The following is a 27,377-nucleotide window of genomic DNA, read 5'->3' on the forward strand; positions in this document are numbered from 1 at the left end:
AGACTGTGCAAGAATTGAAACATCACCCAAATAGTGTTTATTCAATGTGTCCAAAATTAATGTAGCCAGTCCTTGCGCATCTCTGGAGGTGGAACAATTTGTAAAACCTATAAATCTTTCGACTATGTCTAAACCGTTCGCATATCTTATGGTCATTGACAATTGTTCCTCTTTAAAGCATCTAGCCTCGTCCACATTTAACGCAGATTTTTTCAAAAGTGGAGTTACACCACTTTGGCTTTAAGGGGCTCATATGTAGGGCTGTTTTAAGCATGTTTGAGACACTGGTCCAATTTATTTAGAGGCATTACGTAGATTCAGATACAGATACAGAACAAACATATTATTAATGAGCAGTGAGGTGAGGGGAAATCTCCAGTCATGGCTGGGTGTTTAGTACGAAAATTAGTAGCATAATATGTCTTCAAAGCTGTGGAGTCAATAGCCCACAGCGTAAATTTCCGAAGTATAGCTACAGCATTGCTCGTCTTCATAAAACAGCCTGAGAAGGAATGAGCATTCCGTCAAGGTTATAGCCATTGCAACTAATAATAATGTCATTCAACAATTGTGGCCACTTTTATATTCAGAAGTTAGCTGCAACCAGTGCCGTAACTAGGGCGGGGTCAGCGGTGCCCAGGCACAGGGCGTAGACCCTGGGGGCGCAGAAATGACCTGGACCGAGTTTTGTGTCATAGTTTTGGGGCGTAGTTACAGATCCTCGTACCGGGCTAGTTACGGCGCTGGCTGCAACACGCCCGTTCATGCGAAGGAAACTGCTTTAACATTGCTTTTAGCGCCGTAAGGGTCATAGTGGTGAATTTTGATATAATTTTTTACGGAAATGCTTTCCGCGTGTCCTAAGTTATCACGTTACCAAATATCATTACGATTGGAATGTTAAATATCTCTATAAACAGCATTGAACATGACTACTTTAATTATGTTCACCCCACATAACCGTGTATACCTGTAGTTTCTAACCACAATTAAACAATTTTCCTTCATACTCGATACAAAAGCTCTCCTACAATAAATAATTGTTAAAAACTGAGAAAAATGAAACTAAAAAATGATAACTTAAATGAATTGCAATGCGTAGCAACGAGATAAAAGTTAATCGAGAAGCGTTAATCATAAGCATCCGCCATTGAAAGTATTGTCACTCGATATCTTTGAAACTTTGTTGGTAATCGAAAATTGCGCTTCGTTGTGCCAAAATATCTAAAATCACAGTTAAATAAATTCACATATCGTCAGGGAAGTCGAGTAAATAGTAATCTGTTGACGTTATCTTCAATAAGATTAGATAATAATTCCATCTTTACTTCCGCCATGTTTTTAATGGTTTACGAGTAGAAGAACAGGGTATATTTAATCTTTTTTTAAGTAGAACATAATACAGGTAATACTTATATTATCTGAATAATTTATTTTGTATCTTTTAATCATGGATAATTATTCTAAATATATATATTTCTTAGTATTAGCCTGAATTGTGATTTCAAAACATTAAAGCGAAATTAGGATAGTATAGATATTTCACAAGCTTTTTATTTGAATGATATCATTAAAGATGTAACAAGGTCGTTTTCCTTTAAAGCAGTTTATAAGGATAATTATATATTTAACTAAATTAAAGATATATTAATTGTGAATAATCTTATTAATTTAATATGTATGTATGTATATATATTTGGAACTTCCTCTCCTTAGCGGGAATGGATTTAAGACTTGTGGTCCTAAACAATAACACATAACAGGGCCTTCCTCTCTACAAAATAACGATACACATAAAAATGTGAGACTTTAAGCTACAGGCTGATAACGCAAGTCCCTAAGCTACAGCTGATTTAGCTTATGTGCAAATCCGGCCTGCTGCTGTGACTTGTGAGGTGTCTGTTAAAATCGGAATTATTTTTCATTTCCTGGGTCGTGGAAGGAATAAGCGTGGTTCCTACTGGTTAGTGTAGACTAAATTAAAATTCGAAAGTGCCATGTTCAGATTTTAATTTAGAACAAACTCCACAGCTTCTTTTGATAATAACAGACCAACACTTTAACTCACGCCATTACGATCACGTGATCAACCAGTTATTAATGTATTGCCAAGCACCTCCTAGACACGCCAGGCCTCTTCTGTTCTTTACATATAAATATTTTTGTAGTTTTTACTTCTTTTCAGCTAGAAAAATAGTGTGATTTTCAATACTGCTCTTTCAGAAAATATGAATTGTATATCATTATTAAAATAATGGTTAATGTTACCTATGGTTCCAAGATGGCGGCTTGTTTGATTCCAGCAAGGAAACAGTGGGGACACACGTTCTAACCTAACCTAACCTATTCTAATAATTTTGTTGGTAATAATTATGGTAATTTATTAGAATAGCTTAGGTTAGGTTAGAACGTGCGCCCTCACTGTTCCCTTCTTCTATTTGCTGGAATCAGAGAAGAGCCGCCATCTTGGAACCATAGGTAACATTAAACAAAATAAGTACAGTGGAGTAAGTGACTTTTTAAGCTTAAATCAACAGATAAAACTTAATTAAAACTATGGCTGGCAGACTTACAGGAAATGGCACAGACGATTCTTAGAAACACAAGATCATTCTGTCCTGTGATATCTTGCATCACGAGTTTTAATTTAGTTATTAGCACGTGAAACAATATGAAGTCTTAATGGGGGCCTGACATATAATGATTTTTGTTTTTAAGGAATTTACAAGATTAGGTGAACATACTTTGAAAGAGTCGACATTCTCTGGGTTGAATTATTTTTTTAAATAGCAAGACAGAAATAACCAAGAAATAAAAATAAATAATGATTCCAAACAGGGGAGGGGCAAACTTCGGGTGGTGATTACTGTCAGGACAAGAAACAAAACTGCTCTTATAAACATGTCTCCGGAAATGCGTAGTTAACAGAAAATGAAAGATTTATTACAAAATTACAGAACTGTATGTCACAGCAAATGCTCGAAGTATCCCCACGGATCTATATTCAAGCATGCACATGTTACATTATGGACTGACACACCCTTTTAAATGTGGTGGCTTGTATCCGAACGGCGTTACCGACAGCATTCACCTGTTGCCTCAAAGTCTAGGCACTAGGAACTGGCTCAGTATATACAATATGCAAGTGTATTGCCCTTTGCTTCATTCAATTGTATAACAATATAATTATATTGTTATACTGTTATACAATTGTGACAAGCCATGTAAAGAGAGGAAGCTTATACATAGAGGGGAACATTAATCTCTATTTTAATTAAATTTTTCTCTGCATCTCTTCATGTCATCCATATTGAACTCCTGAGAAACTTCCATTCCCATAGCATTTCCTTTACTTTCCTTACGGGGCAGGAGTATTCTAGTCACCACCTGCTCCATGCGTTAAAATAAGTAAAATAAACAGTGGTAACACTAAAATTTAATAATAAGTTTCGACCCTTTAATGTTCATTAAGGAAAATTCATGTTCAAAGATGGAATGCTGCAAACCCAGTGATCCGGCGAGAAGAACTAGTAAATCAATAGATAAGAAGATTGCAGCTTGGATGAAGGAATATTGCAGGACTATTAAAATATTACTACTAGGTAAGTAATCGGTTACTGACTGTTCATAATAGTTATATATATTTCACTAAAACGTTTCTTTCAGGCGCTGGAGAATCGGGTAAAACCACTATCATTAAACAAATGAAAATCATTCACATTCAAGGATTTTCAGACAGGTTATCTTTATTTTAGTAATAAGCCTCATATTTTATGCCTTTTTCATTCATTTATTTTAATATATTTTTTTTCAGCGAAAGGCAAGAGAAGATTAAAGACATCAGAAGAAATATATTAGAAGCTATTAAAGTAATTAAATTTTATATTATATATAACATTTAATGAAAATTATCAAAATGGCTGACTTTTCGTTCGAAATTTTAAATTAATATACTACATAGAACAATTAAATTTAACTTTTAGACAGAGAATCTGCTTAATATCGCTCTAAAGTGTCAATTTACGTGGTTCGTGTGTTGTGGGTATACCATCAAACTTGATCAAATCATGTAGAGTTTTGCACATTCCTCATTGTGCTAATCATAAAACCATTGTTAATAAAGTATTAAGTTGGGACGTATTGTTCTGTATGAAGGTATACATGTTGCGTATTGCTTCCACGATACTTTGTAAATTTACCAAAAAAGAAGTGAAATTTGAAGCATTCTCTTAGTTTTAATTCTTTAAAAAAATCACTTTTCTTCAAGGAACTAACAGGAAACATGGCTTACATAAAACCACCCATCGATCTGAATAATCCCGATTTGCAGGACAGCCTGGGTTATATACAAAGCTTAAATATGGTGGAAGAATACGATTTCCCTCAGGTAATTTTTCTAATTTTAATACTAGAATTAAAATAAATATAACTTAAAATATGTTCTATTATTTAGGAATTCTTCGATCACACGGAGCTATTGTGGAGAGATTTGGGAATTCAAGAATGCTACTCACGCTCTAACGAGTTTAACCTTATCGATTCTGCAAAATAGTAAGTAAATCTAATGCCTTTTGTTGTTTTAAGAGCCTCAAAAATCAACGTCATCATCCTAAACATTTTTTTTAAACTTTGAATAGCGTCCCGGTAGATAAATATTTAATAGGATTGATATCCCTAATACACAAACCTCCCTGCAAAATACAAGTTTTCAACAAAAGACCAGAGAGTTATTTTATTTTAAATGTCTTTCAATGATGCAAAATTTGTCCTCGATAAACCATTTTTCGTTGCTTACAGCACCAAAAGTATCACAATGGCAAGTTTTGAAAATACTCTCGTGTCCTGAAATGCCATTGTACCGTATTAAATTGCACTAAAATGCCTCCACATTGCGTTGAATAGAGGTAATTACGATCACCCGGCAGTGCCGTAATTAAGCAGGTGCAACAGGTGAACCTGAAACTTCGAGAAATGCAAAAAAGAAATTTGGGGGTAATTTCTGTCGACCTTTAACAAACATTTAATAGCATCAATTCGTAGAATTGATGCTATTAAATGTTTGTTAAAGGTCGACAGGGTGAGGAGATAAAGGGGGTCGCGTGTGTATCTCCAGTAGCGTCGGTCTTAATTAATGACGATTTTACTCATTATTATAAAACTCATCCCTACCCTGAAAATTAAGCTTTTTGCTGGATATTTTTAAGCTCTGGATCACGATCCAAAGCTTAAAAAGTTTTTCTACTCTATGCAATGCGTTGGCGATACATTTTGGGGTAATTCAGCGGCAGGAAAAGCACTTTGCCAAGAAACACATTGAATAGTTTTGGATTGGATGGTAACCGTCACGTTATAATAAGACAACATATCATTGGACAGAATAGTATTTGGAAAACCTTGTATATGATAAATGAGAAAATATATACTATACTATCAATACTTATAATTTTAAATGCAATTTTAAACTTAAAACAGACTTGCATTTTAAATGCCATTAATGTGATCATGTGCTACAAATTTGTGGTCTTTAGAGTGTGTTTTAACCATAGCAATGCAGTCCAGCAATTAAAAAACAACCTGGAATTTTTCATGGGCAATCCATCCTGGATACATCTGGCCTTGCCCTCAACATCCAGTTGTCTTCATCACATGCCTGATCAAATCAATAAAGGTTATGGTTAAAGCGCACCTTCTAGTCCCCTGTGGGAACTAGAATACTCTGTGAATACTCTGTTCTATAAAGCAATCAAGAGAAATTTTATAAATATCCATAAAAGATCTGTGTACCAACAATATATCTTACAGCTTTTCTAATTACATAACAATAGTCATTTGTAGTGTATTAACATAGTAAAGATTTACAATTCTACAATGTAAATCTAGATACTAGAATTTGCTTTTTTTTTAATGTTTTCTTTTAAACTTCATTAGATATATATTTTTCTGGTTAATAATTCCTAATTTTCAATAATACAATATACATTAATTATTTAAAATTTATATTCTAACTAAAAATGACACTTATCTAATTTTAGTTTTTTAGACAGAATCAACACAATCAGACAAGTGGATTATATGCCTTCAGATCAGGTAAACGATCATACTTCTGCAGAAATACAGAGTTGTGTCAATAGCAATTGTTTATTTTACAGGATATTCTATGTTGTAGAAAGAGGACAAACGAGATTCAAAAAATTGAATTTACAATAAAAGTGCCAAAGAAATATGGAGGAGGCAAACAAGCATTTTGGTGAATTATATTACAAATCTTTTCTTTCTTGTGAAAATGTAATTAATTATATTATTACCGTAGGATGTTCGACGTCGGAGGACAGAGAGGAGAGAGGAAAAAATGGATACAGGTTTTCGACGGAATAGCCGCCGTCCTTTTTCTCGTTTCGAGCAGTGGATTCGATATGAAACTCCGAGAAGATCAAAAAACGAACAGATTAACTGAAGCGCTTCAACTGTTTGAAGACGTATGGTATAGCAGGTATTTATCTATCAATCAAATTACATTTCAATCTATTATGTAAAAATCAAAGATCATTACAGATTTCTGAGAGATGCGGGATTTATAGTTTTCATGAATAAGCAAGATATTTTGAAAGAGAAAATTGAAAGAGGTGTCAAGCTACAGAAATATTTTCCAGACTATTCTAATTATACTACAAATCCTGCTGGTAAGAATTTTAAATCTAAAATTTTATAAAATTAATATCAATTGGCACGAATAAACACCATATTTAGACTGTATGGTCTGTCACTATTATGCTTGTTATAGGCAGGCATGCTGGTTTGAACCCATTTCCACGTAAATAATCTAATACCTTACTGCACGAGCCAACATAAAATTAATGTAAACTCTATAAAATTGTTATAAAATTTTCTAGATGGTGACGGCATTGATGATTATCAGAAGGCAAGATGTTTTATAAGAGACAAATTTATGGTAAGTGTATTTAGGTTGATATGTTTATGTATAATGAACTAAAAACATAACTTTATTTATTTAGGAAGTTACAAAAAAAGTTGAAGCCCCTCGAAGATTTAGTACCTCAGAAATGTATTATGACATTCATAAAGACTTAAAGAAAAGAGAATGTTTTTGGCATTTTACAGTGGCCACCGACACCAACAACATTAAGACAGTGTTCAATGACATCCATACCATGATCATATTATGGAATCTAGAAAAAATTACTCCTAACTGAAATGTAGGATAAGGTTAGAAACAGTAGACTTTCTGGTGTTTTGTAACAGACTATTACTTTTTTTTATAGTAATGTCAGTTTATCTTCATGTTAAGTCAATGACAGTTGTTGGAAATTTAACTAAAAGTCTATAATTTAAATATTTTTACAAGCATATTACAAACTTTAATGTAAATCTGTGCTGTACAGCCATAGTTAACATTTGAAACTAGTTTAGAAACTTTCTAAGGCATTCTATAATAAAGGTTCTTATTGATAATAAACTTATGTCAAATTATCTTTAGCATAAGTCAAGCGATGTAAGACCGAACATATAAAAAATAAAAATTTTTAACATGTTTAAATAACTTAGAAATCAGTTAAAAGAACATCATCAAAACTGTGTATGTAAAAAACTTAAAGCTGTCAAACTTAAAACTCTGATGACAACAAATCAAGACAACAAAAAAACTTTAATTACGGCACAAATAATTTGATGTTAAACCCTATAAACATCAAGAAATCTTCAAAAATATCTCTCTCTGTTGTTCTACATGGTCAATTCCTGAAAAATAAATAAATATAATTATAATATCAATTTTTTTAAATTCAAATTTAATGAAAAGCATAAATCAACATGAAATAAAATCATTTATATAGAGAAATAAATGAATTTAACTTTAATTTAGATTAAAAACAACTATATTGGTATATTATTTGAATAGTAGTAATTTAATACAGTAAGACTCTGCTTAATGCTGATTTGATATAACACAGTCTGCTCGAGGCCTAAAGAAAGCTCATAATTTAGGCCAATTCAAATTACTGTGGCATTTCATTGATTCATATATAATACAATTATTTACAAACACAAACCAATCAGCAAAATGGTGGCAAAAACGTGTACTTTCTTTAAATCTATATTTGTTTCGTTCAGTTTTGGAAAAATATAACATCATAGATGCCATAGGCAATAATTGGCTTCGCTTGGCAACAATTAACTGATAATTACATGAACAAAGTGTGGAAGAACTTATGGCTGAAGGTATCCAAGAATTCTCAACAAGAAGAGCCTATCACTGTATCGTTAGGTTGACCAAACTCAACCTAATCGATACAGCAGGACTAGGAGATGTAGACGAAAAGGATATTGAGAGTTACAGCAGGTTTCTGGTGAGAGCGTTACCAATGACGACATTCAAGAACTGGCAGAACAAGGAATTCAAGTAGAACTGGAAAATAATTTTGAAAATGAAGAACCTAAAAAAATTTTTCTACAGATTTCCTTAGAAAAAGTTTGGTAACAATAACTGAAATCATTGATCAAATTGTAGCAAACAATCCAGATTTTGAAAGGAGTGCAAAAGCAAAATGAGGCATTTGGATGTGATCTCCTGCTACCATTTGCTTAAGGAAAGATAAAAGTGACAAATGAAACGTCAAGACTTTATTGCAAAAAAAAAAAAAAACAAAACAAAAAAACAGGAATTTCAGAAGAACCAGGACCTTCATCACATAAAATGAACTTTACATTTCTGTGTGCATGTGTGTGTTATTTAACAAGTATTATTATACAAATTAATATAAAAATAACTTAAAGTAAAATTTGTTTATTTTTGGTTGCGTGTTCCCCTATCCCTATTTACTCTATGTTAAAATGACCTTGTTTAATGCTTTGTCGTCTAGGAATGCATCCCCAGTGTTAAGTGGGATCTTACTGTATTTAAAATATTTGCAATCATCTATAATATCTCCTACATACCAATGTTTTTAATTTATATCTACAAAAATGTTATGATGATGATGTTCTGGAAAACCATAAGTCATTTTACTTTCCATAAATTGAGCGTATGTTTCTAAAATGTAGCTTTAATTACATACTATCACTCGAAGACAATTGGCAACAAAATATATTATTTCACACTGTTCAGGAATGCCTGCAGTAAAACTGCTTGGACAGTGTTATTGTATGTGAACATACACACTTCATTGTATGAGAAACAAACTTTTCAGACTAGTTATGTAGCAAAGATAGAGATGGACTCTCTATAATAATACCCAATGAACATGCTTACAATACAATGTCAAGAGCCTGTTATCAGTAGTTTTTGAGTTATAACCATAAAATGTAATGTTACTATTTGTGAAATAATAAAGGTAATTTTTTATGAATTCCTTCAATTCAAACAATTATTACAACCAAAACAGTACTCTAATACAAACAATTTACCAATTATTTTTAAAGAAAATCCAGAAAAAAATTAAGAAAACTGAAAAATTCTGTCATAATTTACATTCTCCAGAAACTCCTTTGTCTCCCTGAATATCTGTTTTTTGTCCAAAAAGTTCTGAAGTCTGTTTCCTTCAGAACTTTTTGGACAGAAAAATTTAAACAATTTAAAGATTTGCAAAACCATATTCAAGACTTACAATTTTAAGTCCATAAGTTTTGTTTATGGGCCCATATCATAAGGAGTTTTTAATTACCTAACCAATAGGCAAAGTTTTTAAGTGAATCTGACTAATACGTGCTATATTAATTAGATTCATTATAAACAATGCACCAATAAACATTTTGTTCTTTATCCAATAGCCAATTAATATTAATAAGAATTATACATACATACATATATCTCTACTACTAATACGATACTTTGGTTTCAATCATTAGTAAAATACATTCATCTATTTAGAGTAGGGGTCACCAAACTATGGCCTGCAAGCCAGATCCAGCCCACAACCTCACTGTGCTACATATGAGCTAAAATATAATTTATATGGAAATATCATAGATTGTAGATGAACTTACTATGTAGAAAAAATTAAAATAAGTATAAGTAAAAATGCCAAAATTGGTCCAATCTGATTTTTGTATTTGACAGTAATATAATTTTTAGGAAAATCAGCGAAATAAAAAATTTAACGATTTTTGCAACTTTGGATATCGGAGCGCTTTTTGTGTAAGTACCAGCAATGAAGTTTCTAAGAAAAGCAATTACAAGCTTACAAACACAATTGCTGCGGCCATCGTGTTTGTGTATTGGTAAATAAATATGTTGGTTTTCTTTGTTTTTTGTCTATTCAGTATACTATATTGAACAAAATGGTTGTGTGGCCCATGCTCATAATTCACTCAGTTATCTGGCCGGCTGTGAAAAAGTTTGGTGACATCTGGTTTACAGTATGATCAGCTAATATTTATTATAATAGTTTAATGTGTCTAACTATTTTTTAATTAATTAAGTGAAATTTCTAATTAACATTTAATTTTTAAAATGAATTGTTTAGAATCAGTAAATTGTTAAAAGTTATTTTTCAATTATAAGCTGCACCTGTAAAATTTAAAATGAGAGGGAGATTCTCCTTGCCTTTCCCAGAAGGAGGCAACAGAGATTTTATGGAGATGCTTGAAAAAATGTTTCTCCCACTTCCATCATCTAGATATATTATTGTTCACAGACAAAAAAAATTTGGTTATTAATTTATTTGATGTGACTATGGCTCATTCAAATGTAAAGAACTGAAAGAACTTTGGTTAACAAAGAAAACAACAGAACATTGGCATGCAATAGCAAAGCAAATATTAATCATAATTTAATCTGCTATAGAAGTATAAATTTATTAAATTGTAATTCTCACCAGCTTAAATTTAATAGAAGTAATGATTAATAATAATAAGTGATAATTACTAATTATCACTTATTATTTATTATTAATCATTATTAATTACTGATTAATTGGTCAAGGAGCCAATTCAATCGATTACCAATTATCTATCATTTAATTGGTATGTCACTAAATTAAACAATTTACTTAATAACTCAAACAATCTGACAACATTCAGCTGTTTTTTATGAGATATATCTCATCAAAAACAAAAATCAATAATATTCTTAAATATAAATAATCTTGGTACAGTTTCTTTTAACATATAAAATTTTCCACTCCAAAATAAATTATCATATTAAAAATAAGCCAAACAGTATTTTCTTTTATATTACAACAATAAAATTAATTTTATTATTACATCATATGCAATCTTTGACTTATAGATAATACATCACTTTTATAATCTTGAACTGCTTTTCATTCACCAAATTCACACATTTTCAACTCACAAATAAAACATTCAAGCAATCATACAATGCCACTTTCTGTGCCATTTTTGGCAACAGCAAACTCGTCAGTGAAAGTTAATTTTCATTACTTTGTTTTTTGTTTAATTTGTGTAACGTATCAATTCAAATAATGTTTCATTCATTGTGATATAGTCACTGTAAAAAACCAATACTTTCTTACCCAAGATATTAACAACTTTTAGCTTTCTGAGAATTAAACACTTTTTATAATATGTACTTCTATTGCCTGACTTCATTCAGCTTTCATACATATTTTTAGGATAATAAAGTGTGTCTGTGAGTTGAGGACTGCCTGTACTTTAAAGTCAAAGAATTAACAATGGTGCTTAGCTACATAATCATCAACTATTGAAACTAACATTCCTGCTAATATTTAACTTGGAACAAGTATTACAACTCAAAGATCAACCATACAGAAGAAATCCATAACTAAGTATATTGCTTGTTTATATTTTGTGAACAATATTCACAATTCTTATGTAGTAAATACAAATATAAATTAGGTAACAAATAACTTACCATAATGGCATTTACAATGTCATTATTATTGTTCTTCAGAGCTCTCACAGCCTTTGCTCTAGAAACATTAGCCTGAGACATTACTAGCTCAATATCTTTACTTTCCACTCCAGTTTCATCAACCTATATAAATTTAAAACCATGTAAATACATTCACATCTTAATGAATTCTCAAACAGTTAAAATGAATACCTCTTCCTCTTCTTCTGATTCTTCTTCAATAGTAGGAGATATTGTCGTCTGGGCAGGTTCTCCCACAGAAGCACCAGCTTCAGGTGTTTTGAATTTTTCAGCTGCAGCCATTTGGGCTTGTTGACTGAGATCTTCAATCTGATTAGTATAATTATTAATAATTAAGTATTAAAGTTAACAAATCTCTCAATTTATTGATATGAGAATGCTTTATTTACCTTTGCTTCACCAAAGACTATATACGTATCAGATGCTGGACTTTTATAAACATCTGGTTTGTTAATAACAAAAAGTATATTTTTTGATTTCCTAATTGTGACTCTCCCTACTCCCTGCACTTGTTTCAATCCCAGTTTTGACATTACTTTACGAGCTTTCTTCTCACTTCTACTCTGTTTTGCTTTGCTGACTAATTCTTCATTGATACCCGCAGCTTGTGCCATCTGAAACAATAACTAAATGTTCCACAATGAACTTTAAAACTTAAAAATGTTTTTTTTTCAATAATTCAATTAAGTTTTTTAAGACAATCATTATTTAGTCCTTCATTAGTGGCATTTGTTTTGGAGTATATATTGTGACACAGAATGCAGGTATATCCAAGAGATTTTCAGTGTTAAACAACAACTATTCAATGCTAATATTATGTGTTTTTATAAATAATAAATTCACATTAAGCATTAAACTGATTATTAATTTAATTTGTATTAATTAAACTTTTATCCTTCTGTTTATATACAGATAAACAAAAAAATAAATAATGGTATAGTACATGTTCATCACAGATCCTTTCAACAAAGTCTCAATATGATAGTGGAAACACCTGTTCAACACAAATGCATTTCTCATACCACTAATGAAGAGTGTTTTAAACAGTATTAACATAGTAAATAAAACCAGGGCTCTGGAGTTGAAGGCAAAAGAAAATTGCTAGAGGAGTCAAAGTCTGTAAAAATGGACTGACCCCAATTCAGTTACTTTCCCAGCTTGTTAGGTATAGTATATAACATGGGAAAGTATTAGAATGGTATCAAATTTGATCACTGAGTTTTGCCATGAGTTAATATAAAATATATTTTAAATTATTATTTAGGAGTTGAATAGCTAAAATTCCATGAGTTGGAGTCAGAGGCTCGGACTACAGACTCCACAGCCCCGAATGTAACTATTATTATTATTATTATATAAATTTTTGCAAAAGAAAAATGAAAGTTTTATTAGACCTGGCTCTGATCTTGAATTTTCACACCACTGCCTTCTGGTATTTCAACTTCTGCTGCAGAATCTTCACTTTCAGAATCTGTCCCCGAACCACTAACTACAAAAAAAGTTTCCATTTAGATATTATAGAAATAAATTATTGTAATGAATAATTTGCTTGTGTTATTTAAACAAAAACATAATTCAATCAATTATTTTAATAACTACAGTTGAACCTGTCTATCTCAAACATGCTTATCTCTAAAACCTCTTCCATTTGAAATTTATTTATTCCCTTGGATTTCTAACGTAAATTCAATAATTTTCCATATTCATAACAGAGAGGTTGCGGCCAAAGTTCAAACATTAAACTTGTATGGCAAACAGAAGTACACGTTTGACGTTTGAACTCCAAGTAAAATATGTTGCACCATACGTTCATGTCGCGCACTGACTCATGGAATATTGATGAAAAATGGCAGAAATATTTAACAATGACGCATGTTACTAGCAAAGATAAATAAACAAATTAAATTATTTTAAAGTATTTATAGGAAGTTTAATAACACTAAATAATTATTTTTAATTCTCCTGCTGTACGATAAGACAATAGGACTACTTCATACTTTTGGCGAGGGAAGTAGTGGCTCGTGTAAATCCGAAAGTAGTTCGGAAAATTATTTTTAGAAAAGTTACAAACATACTCCTGATGGTAGAAGATGCTGTGAAAGAAAAAACCTACTCCTACAGAATTATGATAAGCTATTATGAACAGAAATATATGTGAATTCTATAGGCACTTCACACCACTTGCCAAAAATATTGAATAATTAAATAATTTCTGGATTAAAATTGTCTATTTCTTTACAATATTGTTCATAAATGCTTAATAAATCATTATTTTAAAAAATATGTCATAATTTTAACCCCAAACACAAAGTTTAGGCCAAACTTTTACTTGCCATGCTAGACATAGCAAATGCCATTATCAACCTTCTAGAATTGCCAGATCGAAGCGCTCGGCACCCAACGTTCATGTATTTGGCTGAAAATGACAGCCGCAACCTCTCTAATTTTTTCCCAGAAACCTCTGTATCTCGAATTATGGACTGAAATGTCATTTATAAATTCAAAGCTCAGTGAATACATTTTGATAGCATAAACTGGTTGAGAAACATCTCTTGAAATACAGTACATGGTTGCAATTAATGGTGCTTTTTAATTACCTGTACTTGGCAAATAAATCTTCTATTAAAAATATTTTGTTATTGTTTCATTATAATGCTGGCCAGATAACAAAAATACCCATAATTCAAGGGTGCTAAGAATTAGATCTTGTCTCTACAACTCCAAATCTCTGTCATTTATAAAATTTATGTACAGTACATCAGTGTTTTTCAACAACTGGTCCACAAAAATATTTCACTGATCTGCAGAAAAGCATTCAATTGCACTGACACTGATGAAGTCAATTACCAATGACATTTAAATAATAATAATCTAAAGTTATTGTACATATTTTGTTACATACAGTAACTCTAGATGATGATGATGATTATTTTTATTGTACTTATTTTGTACAAGGAGTACTTAAATGTATGCACAAATTAGATTAGCTGTTTACAAACTTTCACAAAGAAATAAAAAAAATTTTACAAACTCCCATATAACTAATATCTAGAGACTAAATAGTTTACAATGCTTCCATGAATGCCAAATATCTGCCTACAGAAAGGCTCCAGAACTCTACAATATACAAAAGTATGTTACCATTCTAACACAGGAGTAACATCACAGAAGTGCATGGTTTAGTAATATATAAATTAATATATTTACAAAGAAATAATTAAAGAAATAATAAATACAAAGCACAGTTTAACAAGGTACCAAGCATTAACCTATCCTGTTGTAATTTTATATCAATATAAGTCTGTATGATATCTGCTGAACAAGTCTGAACCTAATTGGAGAACTGAGCATCAAAAACATATGAAAAACCAAAGCCATCCAGAAATTTTTTAAAAGCAGCAAGCCAAGTGGAGTCTTTTCCTTTAAATATCTCCTCAAGTTAAAAATCATAAACTTTTCGTTGTAAATCATCCTCAGGTAGTCTCAACAAAAAAATCCAGAAATTTAATAGTGATTTGATATAACAGCAACTTAGAAGTTGCCTCCCAAATTCTTTGTAAAGTATAACTCCAGATATAGATCGTTCTAATTTAAACATGCATTTTCCCCAATTCTGTCCAAATAATTAACTTATACTCCAAATAGGCAGGAAATAACTATACATCTGACCAATAATAGAATCAAATAATGAAAAACATATATAGTTTAAGACTATACAATAATGAGTCTTTCAATGTCATTTCTCGCGCCTCAGGAAAACAAGTGTTACTATGTTGACCTTTACTACGCAAAACATTACAGAACTTCCTTCTGGTGATGGCACAATATATATAATGTGAGAAAGGACATCAAAAGACTATTGTATAGTCTTAAACTGTATATTAATTTTACAATTATAGTCCTGGCAATTTTATAAATGTAAAACATGTTTTAATGTTGGCCGATTTTAACTGTATTAAAAGTTTTTTTTAATTTTTTGGAAGTTGATTTTATATAACAATGGTTACAGTGATGAGTAAACTGTTTGTCAAAAGAAAATGTAATGCCTAAATATTTAACAGTAGAAGATATCAGTAATTCCATCAATAGCTTTACTAAATATGTTGGATGGATTCAAAACACTGCCTTTTTTATAAATTAATCAATTTCAACACAATTGTTTTCCACTCGTGTGGGATAACTTTCTTACGTAGTATATAATTATATAACCTAAAAAGACACTCACACAATTCAAAGGAAGAATATTTTAATAATTCCTAATAATATTATTGTCTGGAGACTTTGTTTCTTAAAGTACTCATTGTATTTATTATCTCATCAGTATCCATAGGTCTGTCTAAAAGTAAATCAGCAAAGTGAACTGGCTCTTTATACAATAAAGAAGAATCATAAGTTTTCTCAAGCTTTAAATAGTACAAAAACCAGGTCTCTATATCAATCCTCTCACAAATTACGTGCTTGCTGCAGAAACACTTAACCAAATTCCAAAAAAGTCACTGATCGTGATTTTTCTATAATTCAATCTCTCAAAATATCTCTTATTCTTGGCAACACACAGGTTCTGATACCATCTTTTCAAACTTAAATATGTCTCACTAGTTCTATTTGATCTATTTCTCCACAGTTGTTTCAGAGCTTGCCTTTGCCATTGCTTAAGCTTGTTTTCGTCACAGAGTGGCTCATCAAATGGCGGACACGTTTCCTGAAAAGTTATTCTTTCTGCAAAAAATTTGCTGAACTTTGGAGACATCATTAATAGAAATATAATTTTTATGGTCGTTGAATAATAAACGTTTTTTAGTAGGTCTGCTGCTCATTTAAACTCAACGATTTGTGCAATGTCCATTACTGGTCCAGATTCGACCAATCCTGTCAAGACACAAGTCGGCCATGACAATCTGTTACCATGTTATACTAGCCTCTTTTAGCGTGTTATACGAAACCAATCGCAATTTTTTCGTCATGTTATATGAATCCATCTTATATGAACTCGTGTTATAGGGGGGTCTACTGTATTTGAGAATCAAGATCTCAAATATAATGTTGATAAAAAACACATTCAAATACTACAAATATCTCCAATATCACACTGTATGTACAGACAGCAACTCCTTGGCATCTCCAGTTGAATTTGTGGAAAGAAAAAAAGCATTCTAGATCCTAAAAGTGTTTCAATGCTTCTTTTTCTTAAATAAAAATCTGCAGTAGGTGAGACTGAAAATAATCATCAATTTATTTATTGTAGTTAAGATAACAGTACCTACAAAAAGGAACCATAAAACTCAAAAAAAAAACAGTCAAAATTTTAAGTTCCACTTCTTAGAATTTATTAAATTGTTTTTCTTTTCACTTTATTAACTGTTTTTTTTTCTGTAACTGTAAATTATAAAACATTTTATTGTTACAAACAAGTTCCTATGTACTGTACAGTACTTCAAAACAAATATTTTGATGTTTACTTTTGGATATTCTATGCAGACTACGATGAATAAAAACTGAATGTAAAATAGCTATTAACTCAAAAACAATTTAGTTAAAAGAAATACCTTCATCTGTCTTCTTCATTTTCTTATCTAGTTTATCAACCTCGGCTGTACTCAACTCTGGCATACTGTTCTCATGCACTGGTAAGGTAGCCAAACTGTAAAATCATTCAAAATAAAAATAATTTAATATTATTATCTTATATTAAATTATAATATTGAATAGTTCACTCAGAAGACATAAAACTGTTCTAAGATTGGAAGTTATAGATATATTTCATAAACAGGATATCACTAACTGATTCTATTTTTATAAATTCTACATAAAGACTAAGAATTACAAACAAAATGTTGAGAAATTAAATATATTTGGTTGCAACATGTAATAACTATATAAATAATTTGAATAACATATAGTATTACAATTCATTAATTAGATTATAAACCAAGATTCCCAGACACAAACCCATGGTAATATCATTGACTCTGAATATATATCTGACATACTTATCAGTTTTTAAATGGAAATAATGTTAAATATCAAATAATATAGTTGTAGAGCACAACAATTCATATAAACAACATTTAATATAAGTCAGAGTTACCAGAAGCTTTCTCACTCATGACCAATATTGTCTTAAGATAGTCATATTTCTCTACTTAGGAATATTGACATTTAGTCAATAAATAACAATTAGAAAAGTATTTGTTAATGAATTTCTGATTATGAGTATTAAAAAAATAATTATTTCTGATATTGCAGTTTCTGCAAGGGTTTTTCCACACCAATTGGACAGAAACTTTAAGAGGTTTGAGTACATTCTAGTAAGCATTAAACAACTCATTGGTGAATCGCAATGTGCTAAAACACATTCTGATATTCACCTAGGAGTTTGTCAGTGCAACAACTGATACACATTGCATCATCGAGGTGTGGAAAACAAGCTCTGACAAAGTAATACAGCTGTCTCCCGTAGTTATATTATTAACACCATTTTTACTACTCAGTTGTGTTAACCCAAAGTTATTTTGACAAAACAAGTCTGTAAATGCCAATATTGCAGTTTGCTTCCACCATCTTGTTAGGTTGCCAGACATTCCACTAAAAGCTTATTGAACCATTCACTGATTCATCAGTTGTAACTAAGTCTGACACATACTGGAATGTACGCTTTGTTTAAACAAATCTATATATATTAATGAATATTATGCACGTCTAACAAAGAAATTTGTGATAAAAAAATGCAATATTATGATGTTGCCAATATAAGAATTAACAGTTTAACTAAGCAGTTTCTAATACATCGTATAAAGCCGAATGCCTCATCAAAGTGTACGAAATGTGCTTATACCGTGACAGAAGAAATATTCGAGACAGAGGCATAATCAGATGGTTAATGTGCCAAAATGTAATTAATAAGACAAGTTTTGCATTCCAACATTTTCCTTTACTACTTGATTTTATTGCATACAATTTTACATTATTTACTTGTAACTGTATATGACACTGATTATTATTTATGTAATTATCTAGCAGCAATTTATTGTAATCTTTTTTTGCAGCTTAGTAAATAAAATATCTCAATACTACATATCTCTGTTGATATCAGAGAGATTCATTTAATATTAAAATTAATAATGTGGACAAACTGATTACATCACAGTTCTAAATTAAGGCAAATATTTAATTTTATGTCTAAAAATTGATGAGTTAGTTGAGAGTCTAATCATTTTTCTCATTATCTTTTTGCTTTAAAGTATAGTATTATTTTCACACAAAGATTGTTCGTATTATGACTGACTAAAAATCAATGGATTACAAAATATTCTTAAGCTATAAACTGATTAATTTATTAATAAAATTTTAATAATTCAATCAGTTTAGAGCATAAATACAGCCTTTAATTGTTGCCAATTTGGTTTATACATAAGTAAAATCATATATTTCAGACTATTGTTTATTACATATTTGTAGAATTGTCTTGTAATCTTGCATACTGTAATTATACCTATTTTTAACAAATGTAAATCTGTATATATTCTAATAATGAGGACAAAATTGTAAGAATGTAAAGTTTACTAATTAAAAATTGTTTAAAGACAGAAAATATGCATCACAATAAAACAGGCTCTGAACTTTTTTCAAAACAGTTTCTATTTTCAGTATATTTTCAGTTTATCACAACATGACTTAAAGAATACAGGAAATGTAAAATATAACTTAAGCTTCAGAATGGAAAATCATCAGTATGTTCTATAAATAAGGCAATATTTTTTCTAACTACAGAGTGGAAAAATATAGATTTATTTCAGGAAAAAGTATAGGATGTTTCAATTAACTCTCCCAGAGAACTTTCATACACTGTTATGCATGGAAAAAACATTAAATATGATGAGCTCAAAGACTAATTTAGTGACTTTATGCTTGATTTAAATAACTCCTTATTAATTATGGATCTTGAAAACATGTATAAATTGTTTATCATTACAGTATTTCGTAAAATTTTCTTCAATATAACTTAAATTTCTGTGTGAAATTTTGGAAAAAAAATGTTAGAAATTTCAAATTCCTGTAATTATTTTCTCTTGTGAAATTGTATTAAAAAATAGAAACGAAAAAATACTGAACATTTATAAATGCGATGTTTAATTATAGTATTATTTCTATTGACAGAAACATTACTATATCACAAGAAAATTTGATATTGTTCAACACATCTATTTTAACTCCTTACATCTTACAGACACTAAAAGAACCATTTATTATGTCAATTAAAAGTTCAATTAGTCTCATAAATATGCAGAATAGTAGTGAGGTTCAACTAGTTTCACAAATCTTGACCCAGCTGTAAAAATGCATAGTAGTGAGGACCAGTCTATTTAATTAGTGAGGGAAACATACTGCTGACAAATCTTTGAAATCAATATACATCAATTCGGCCTCTTCAACTTTTTAAATTCAAGAGGGTGAATTGAGTACCATCCATTGATCAGCCAACATACATGAAATGTCTTGTAGTCAATATTCTTGGGGTCAAACTATCATAAAAATTTGAAAATCTGAGCATGGTTCAAATCAGATCTTTGCAAGCAATAGGCTGATAGTTAAGACGACGAAGAGGCAGGATTATAAAGTGAATTATTAACAAAAAAAACTAAAATTCAGAAAAATCTCAATTAGATTACTATAATAAAATCCACTAATAATTCAGTAATATAACAATAGTATCATTCAAATATAAAATTTTAAAAATCATTGCAGAAAACCATAAACAATTTGCTATTTATTTTGATCATCCATCATGTTTTTATGAGATGATTTAACAATAACAACTCTATTTTCATAAATTTGTCAATAGAAACAAGAAATCAAACTATTAATAAATATTAATAGTAAAAGTTACTTTTTTAGGTCATTTATTTATGTATAGTAACTAAAGTAGGCTGATCATAATTTTTACAATCCAACTGGGACACACTTTGGAATCAGTGGAAATGGGATTTAAAACAGATTTAACTTTATTTTTTAAATTTTGTTTATTTATTGATCTATAAATTGGCAATATCATATTAGCACATTAATAAAACTGCTCTATTCAAAGATTGATTCTGTTTTACTGAATTAAAAACAGGCAAAACTGGAGTCTGTGGAAATAGGGTAGGGTGACAAGATATCCTCAATTTCTGGGTACTGTCCTCGGTTTTGCCTGTTTTTAATATTTGATTGTAGAAACAATCTGTGAATACAGCAATTCTATTTGTGCCAGAGCCAGTGCTAGAGTTTAAGATGCTCGGAGCAAGACATGTATTTGACGTCCCTTATCCCCCAACATAAAATGAAACAAAATTTTGTTTTGAAATGCCATACCTTGCTCTGTCAATCAATATTGAACTTGTACATGTAATATCAATAAAACTAAAATAATATTTAAAAAAACAATACACCAAAAATTTTGTATAAATTTAGAAAAATGTGCCACTCTGGGTAAATGCCCAGTTTGCACATATGCTGGTGCCAGCCCTGATTAGCACACTAATATAATATCGCCAATTTATAGATCAATAAATAAATAAATTGGGTGTACTACAGATTACCACCTAGGGAATTTCAGGACTTTGATTATATATTTGAACTCAGGGAACCGAGACAAGTTCAATGGTACCCTATTTTTGGACCGGAGACAAAAAATAAAAAAGTTATCATACTTTTTTTAATGCTCTCATGAAAACGGCACCTTAGTTGTTAGTACTGCCATCTTGCGGTAAAGTCTGCAAACCATGACTTTGGACTACAGTCGTCTCCTGTAGGGTTAAACACGCGATACGAGAGCGGAGAGAGCGACGCGACTTCTGATCATCGCACGATCGCCATTTCGGTTAATGTTACTTATGGCAGCGAACATGGCGGCAGTTCCCACTGTTCATACTCCCGACTGACCTCCCGGAGGGGAGCTGCCAGCAGGCCGCCATGTGCTAAACGTCACTAGTTATTAATTCACAGTAGTTCTTGAACAAAGTAAAAAAAGGGGAAAACGTCTACTAAAGGCAATTTTAACGGCAAGCAATGCGACTCCCGATCGCGACAGCAAGGCCGACTTAGTGGAGAGAGCGACGCGGCTCCCTATCATTGCGCGATCGCTGGAAAAATAACAATAACTTTTTTTATTTTTCGTCTCCGGTCCAAAAGTAGGGTATCGTTGAACTCGTCTCGGTCTCCTGAGTTCAGATATATACCCAAAGACCTAAAATTCCATAGATGGTAATCTATAGTATCCCCAATAAATTTAAAAAATAACTAAATATCAAACAGTTTTAGACTCTTTTTTCATTGATTCTAAAGTGTGTCCTCAATTGGATTGTAAATGTTATGGTCAACCTAAATAGGGTGATATCTAGTCTCCCTACCTAAAGTATGTTTGTTTTGTTAAGTTAGGCTGTGACTATTCAGACATGAACGAACAAATTTTCCGAGCAAATGAGAATGTGTGGCGAGGTGATGACATTTCACGCTCTCGTTTATTACCACCACACAGATGAAAGCGAGAAACAGAGAACGCCAAACATCATCACTTCTTCTCGCTCACTCGCTCGCTTCTGCATAGTTGCATTCTTATGGCAACACAACACTTGGGCAATCTGCCTAGGGGGATGCCTTTTTAAGGGTAACTGGCCCCTATTCGGGCATTACAGACGTGGAGAAAACCCAGAAAACCACATGGCCAGCCTAGCCAGGCAAGGCACGGACCCATAACCAAACTCCCAGTGTTTCGGGGAACAGAACTGCTTGGCCACTGTTGGGCCCCTACCTAAAGTAACTTCTACCAAGTTAATTATATATAGGCCATAGTTACCAAACAGCAACTCACGAAACACATGTGGCTCTATAATTTTCCTTTATAAACTTGGTACATATAACTTATTCATATAAAGTATTTTTGTTTGTTTTCTGACAAGGCTTATCCACCCCTGATGTGTTACAAATAATGAAGTAACTACAATAAATAAAGTTTTTACCGGATAACCTCATTATTCTAATCATAATTACGCAATTAATAAAGCCATTAAACCACACACTAACATACAGTTACAGCATATCAGATCCTAAATTAGCTTCTAAAATGTATTTATAACACTAACAAAATGTATAGAGTGAAACACAAATATCAAAATGGATGATTTCAGCAAGCAACACACCACAACACAATTCACGAAAGGATTTTTTTATGCGCGCAGAAAGGAAATAATCAATCAATAATGTAATTATAATATTATTTATAATGTCTCGATGATGTGCGATTAATTTATAAACTTATTACGATCAACTGTAAGACGATGTTAATGGATAAACATACCTTATTTATTTTCTTTCTTCCAGACGACTTTCGAAGATGGTAAAGACGTAAAGCGACCTCTGCGTTATAGAAATCATTTTAAAATAAATTTATTGTAAAATAATTTTTACATTTTTATTTCTTAATTAAAAAAAACTAAAGTAAATATTAAATTAATATATTATATTTAAGTATTTATTTATTGTCTAAAAATTTATTTTATATATTTTTATTTTATTATTTTTTTTTAAGAAAAATTTTTGATAAATTAAAAATTTATACATTTAATATTAATAAATATAAATGAAAAATAATTTAATTAAATTTTAGAAAGTAAATTAATAACTTTAATCCATTTAACTTTAGACATTTTTAAATTTGTGCCGATCTTGTCGTTGCGCCAAGGGGATCCGGGTTCGAGTTCCATAATTTAGAATGAGTATTATTAATGAGGATAGCGTTATACATCGTTTGTTCATCCTGGCCAATCCCATTATAGACTAAGCCTATTCATATTAGAATAAAATGTGGTCGTTCATGTAGCTTTAATGTGCCAATGCAATTTGTGTATTGAGAATAATTATTACTTTTTCTATGAAATATTTATTAGTTTATTTTTTAAACTGTGAGCTATTTTTCGGGGAATGGTTTTATTTGACAAAATAAGTCTGATTATTAAAAAAAAAGTCATTTATCAGTTAGTCTGTTTATCTGTTAATTTACGGCAACGCAACACTTGAGCGATCTGCCAGGAAAATGTCTTCCGCGAGGTCTTTTTAAGGGTAACAGCGTTTCCCTTAAACGCTGTTACCCTTGTCTGTAACGTGCAGTTTCCGCGTTACAGACGTGGAAACTGCACGTGGTCAACCTGTCCTGGAGAAGCGCGAACCCACGACCGAACTCTGTGTTCAGGGAACGGAACCGCTTGGCTACTAATGGGCCCTTTCTTACCTGTGTACACTAAGGGGATCGTTTGCCATATCCATTATGGATTCAACCAAGCTCACGGTAAAAGCAACCGGTAGTGGGCATAAGATGATCCTTTTAAACAAATCAATTATGGGTTTTGCAGGCCCAGAATAAGGCGGCTAGGTGATGAGGGCATTTCCGAGTCAGTTCATCTATAGAATTTTCTCTGACTCAAAACTCGAAATTGGATCCCCTAGGAAAGTAAGTTGATGGTTTTACACCCAGTGTGGCTTTCTAATATCCCCATTTTCTTGAATTCTTTTTTTGGGTGCAATTTGAAAAAAATTGTAGACCTATGAATTCTCACTATCGTCCGTCCGGCTGTCTTTCCTCAATTTCGAGAACGGAGTTAGATAGAGGAAAGAAGAGACCATATATGGAAATCGTACGGGCAAGAGGCTCCAATTAACTATATACTACGAACTTCGGATACAAACTGGAAGTTACATTAGTTTAATTCAAAAATTTTCCCCTAAATGGTGTTAGATAATGACTGGCACGACTCTATTGTTAAGGGAAAAGTATAATGTAAAGGGGCAAGCCATTACTAATTTAACGCGGAGAGCATATATTTTAAATGTAATAAATTAAAAATGATAAGCATTTTTTTATTCCTTTTTGTCTTCTGTTTAGTTTTAAATAAGTTATATTAAATTTATTTAGTTCTTCAAAGGTTTTATTTCTAGCGTATTTCTATACTATTGTTAACTTAGCTTCGTTATTATATTGCGTATTTTCGGTTGTACCATATAGAGAACCTTGGAATAAAGAAAACTGTGAGCCTAGCTAGGTTGTTAAGGGCTGAATGACATATCCGGGAAATCTCCATGAATATTCTTGAGGTTGCCCAACGAGATTCGATTCTGGGTCCCAAGAGCGGTAGGCTGAAGCCTTAACGTCTCGGCGATCGCTTAAAAAATATTGCATCGTCAATAAACCAGGCCCGTGGGCAGGAATTTTAAAAGGGTGGAGTTTAAAAAACACAGTTTCTTTTTCATAACGTGGTTTATTCATTTTTACAATATAGGTAGGTATACAGAATAACAATGCAGTTGACTAAGAGAGACAAAAAAAAGTTATGAAACTTTCTTCGCGGTCAAATGAAACATTTTACTGTGAACATAATGACAATGGTAATAAGTGATTACAATAACATAACGATGAGGAATTTTCCTGTGGAACAATGACACAATTTAAAACAACTTTTAATACCTTGTAGGATTTTTTTCTTGCCTGCATACATACGTCGATACGGTCGAACATAGAGGCATTAATGCATTGTATTCTATTCTGTAAAAGAGGAACGATCTACTTCTGGGCTTCTATACAAGTTCTCGAGGGCCCTGATGGTCGGTCGTCTGTTCCCAACAAATCGAGATCGCCACCAACAATGATCCGTGCTTCTCTATTTGAGCACTATTGCAAACGAGACCGAGCATGCAAATTTACCACTGCTTTTTTAAAACTTTTCTCGCACCGTAGACATTAAACGGGTCTTTTTAGTAAGGTCCTTATAGGTTCGGTCAGACCTACAATGGCGCCCGGATGAGGGAGGGGGTCCGACATATCCGATCGAATTAATTTGCCACCGCTAGTTGCTTGTCAATGATACGGGAAGAGACAGGGTACCGTAACGAAGTTTTTACGTCTGGATAATGAACAAAGATGTCAAAGATTCCAGAACCTTAGTCGAGTCAGAACGGCCCAGATGGAAAATTCGACAAAGCGACCATTCTCTTCAGTCCTATAATACCACCTTCCTCAAATTCAGTCAGCTGTGTGACGTCTCTGATTTCGTCACACAGAAATGCCTGACATTCGAAGCAGGGTAGCCAGATTTAAATTTTTATAAAGAGCCAACTAAGGTAAAAAAAAAGCCAAAATTTATATATTTTATATACATTATACTTTAATTATACTTGAATGCTATTTTATTATGTTAATGTTTCTTTTTCAAAAAGCATATCTTGATGATTAAGGGAAGAAACTGGATCAAAGGAATACAGTTTCTCAGAAGGAAAATACTCTAACATTTTATGAGAAGGGACAAATTCTTTGCAACATATATTTGAGGACAAAAGTTGTGACCTAATCCTAATAATTGCATCTAGAAGAGAAAGTTGCATTCCATTCCTTGCCTTATTCTTAAAATGAGTTAGAAGTGAAAACACCCTCTCTACTGTAGCATTGCTAATGGACGTTATTAGGCGATTGAGGGCAAAAGTCACAAGTTTTTTGAATTGGGGATTTTGTAATATTTTTTGCCAAAAAAGCTCACTTTCATTGGATATTCCACATTTCTTAAATTGATCTTCGTCTATCCAATTGACAAAAGGTAATTTCCTGTATTGCTCTTCAATCATATTAAGATTGTCTTGTGCTAAATTCAAAAATGGCAATTCAGAAAACTTTGGTCGTAAAGCTTGGTTTAAAATAATATTTGGGCTTAATTGCACTAGATCTTGAAATAAATTCATTGCCGACGGAAGCCTTTGTTGAACTTTATTTAAAGCCTCTTCTAACATGTGAAAACATCTTTCTTTGATTGTTAGAAATCGTTGCATGATTTTTTCATCATTATTATTTACTTGAGGTTTTTATCTCATTCATTCAAAAAATTCATTCCAAAATCAATTTTCTTATAATTACCATAATAAAGTCTACTTTTTAAAGTTTTGTAGTGTAAAATAAACTTTCATGTAACTGCAGGCTCTGCTTTATTTTGTTGAAAAAAGCCATTTAACCTTCCAAATTCTTGAACTATTGGAGTTGCAAATGGAAACAGAGATAATTAGTCTGATCCAAGATCATTTCTTTTAATAATATACAACTTAGAATTTATAATATAAAACTTAGAATGCCTACTGGAAAAAATAAAAAATAAAATAAAAGCCAAAAAGCCAAACAAAATTTTTTACGCCAATCAGACTGAAAAAAAGCCAAATTTTGCAAATTTGGCATCAAAAAAGCCAATCTGGCAACCCTGATTCGAAGACTTCCAAACAGGTACACTGAAAATTCTGACACACAGTAAACCTCTGCGAATCTTTTTATAGGATACCGGAGTCGCAATTTTAAGGCACTCTGGAGGAATTATCTAGAGTGCAATTGGACCACAACTGTAATCATTTACCTATCTAGCTGAGACTACTGTGTGCAGTTTTGCAGTAATCGGAGGAATTATAACTAGATGTGTAACTTTTTTGTCAATGAGTATATGCATAA

General features: G+C 31.6%; 2 protein-coding genes across 3 annotated transcripts; one reads left to right on the forward strand and one right to left on the reverse strand.

The window, feature by feature from the left end:
- The first annotated feature begins 1,333 nt into the window (after window positions 1-1,333).
- Window positions 1,334-7,477, forward strand: LOC136981160 (guanine nucleotide-binding protein G(s) subunit alpha-like). Its single transcript, XM_067277431.1, has 12 exons — window positions 1,334-1,405; window positions 3,473-3,602; window positions 3,667-3,739; window positions 3,815-3,869; window positions 4,268-4,387; window positions 4,454-4,551; window positions 6,033-6,087; window positions 6,150-6,247; window positions 6,311-6,490; window positions 6,553-6,680; window positions 6,891-6,949; window positions 7,014-7,477. The coding sequence occupies exons 2-12, from the start codon at window positions 3,491-3,493 to the stop codon at window positions 7,209-7,211; spliced, it is 1,176 nt and encodes a 391-aa protein (XP_067133532.1). The 5' UTR covers window positions 1,334-1,405; window positions 3,473-3,490; the 3' UTR covers window positions 7,212-7,477.
- A 167-nt stretch (window positions 7,478-7,644) lies between these two features.
- Window positions 7,645-23,279, reverse strand: Nacalpha (nascent polypeptide associated complex protein alpha subunit). 2 transcript variants are annotated; one of them, XM_067277433.1, is made up of 7 exons: window positions 23,205-23,279; window positions 17,416-17,510; window positions 13,264-13,358; window positions 12,259-12,483; window positions 12,041-12,178; window positions 11,849-11,971; window positions 7,645-7,755 (listed from the first exon to the last, which is right to left on the reverse strand). In XM_067277433.1, exons 2-7 carry the CDS (start codon window positions 17,477-17,479, stop codon window positions 7,741-7,743), a joined length of 660 nt encoding a protein of 219 aa, XP_067133534.1. In that variant the 5' UTR covers window positions 17,480-17,510; window positions 23,205-23,279; the 3' UTR covers window positions 7,645-7,740. The 2 variants fall into 2 exon arrangements, with proteins under 2 accessions (XP_067133534.1, XP_067133533.1); XM_067277432.1 differs by having other exon boundaries at window positions 12,259-12,495.
- Window positions 23,280-27,377: the final 4,098 nt, after the last annotated feature.

The sequence above is a fragment of the Centruroides vittatus genome, unplaced genomic scaffold, assembly GCF_030686945.1.
Source record: "Centruroides vittatus isolate TY-2023 unplaced genomic scaffold, ASM3068694v2 contig_747, whole genome shotgun sequence".
Taxonomy (NCBI): domain Eukaryota; kingdom Metazoa; phylum Arthropoda; class Arachnida; order Scorpiones; family Buthidae; genus Centruroides; species Centruroides vittatus.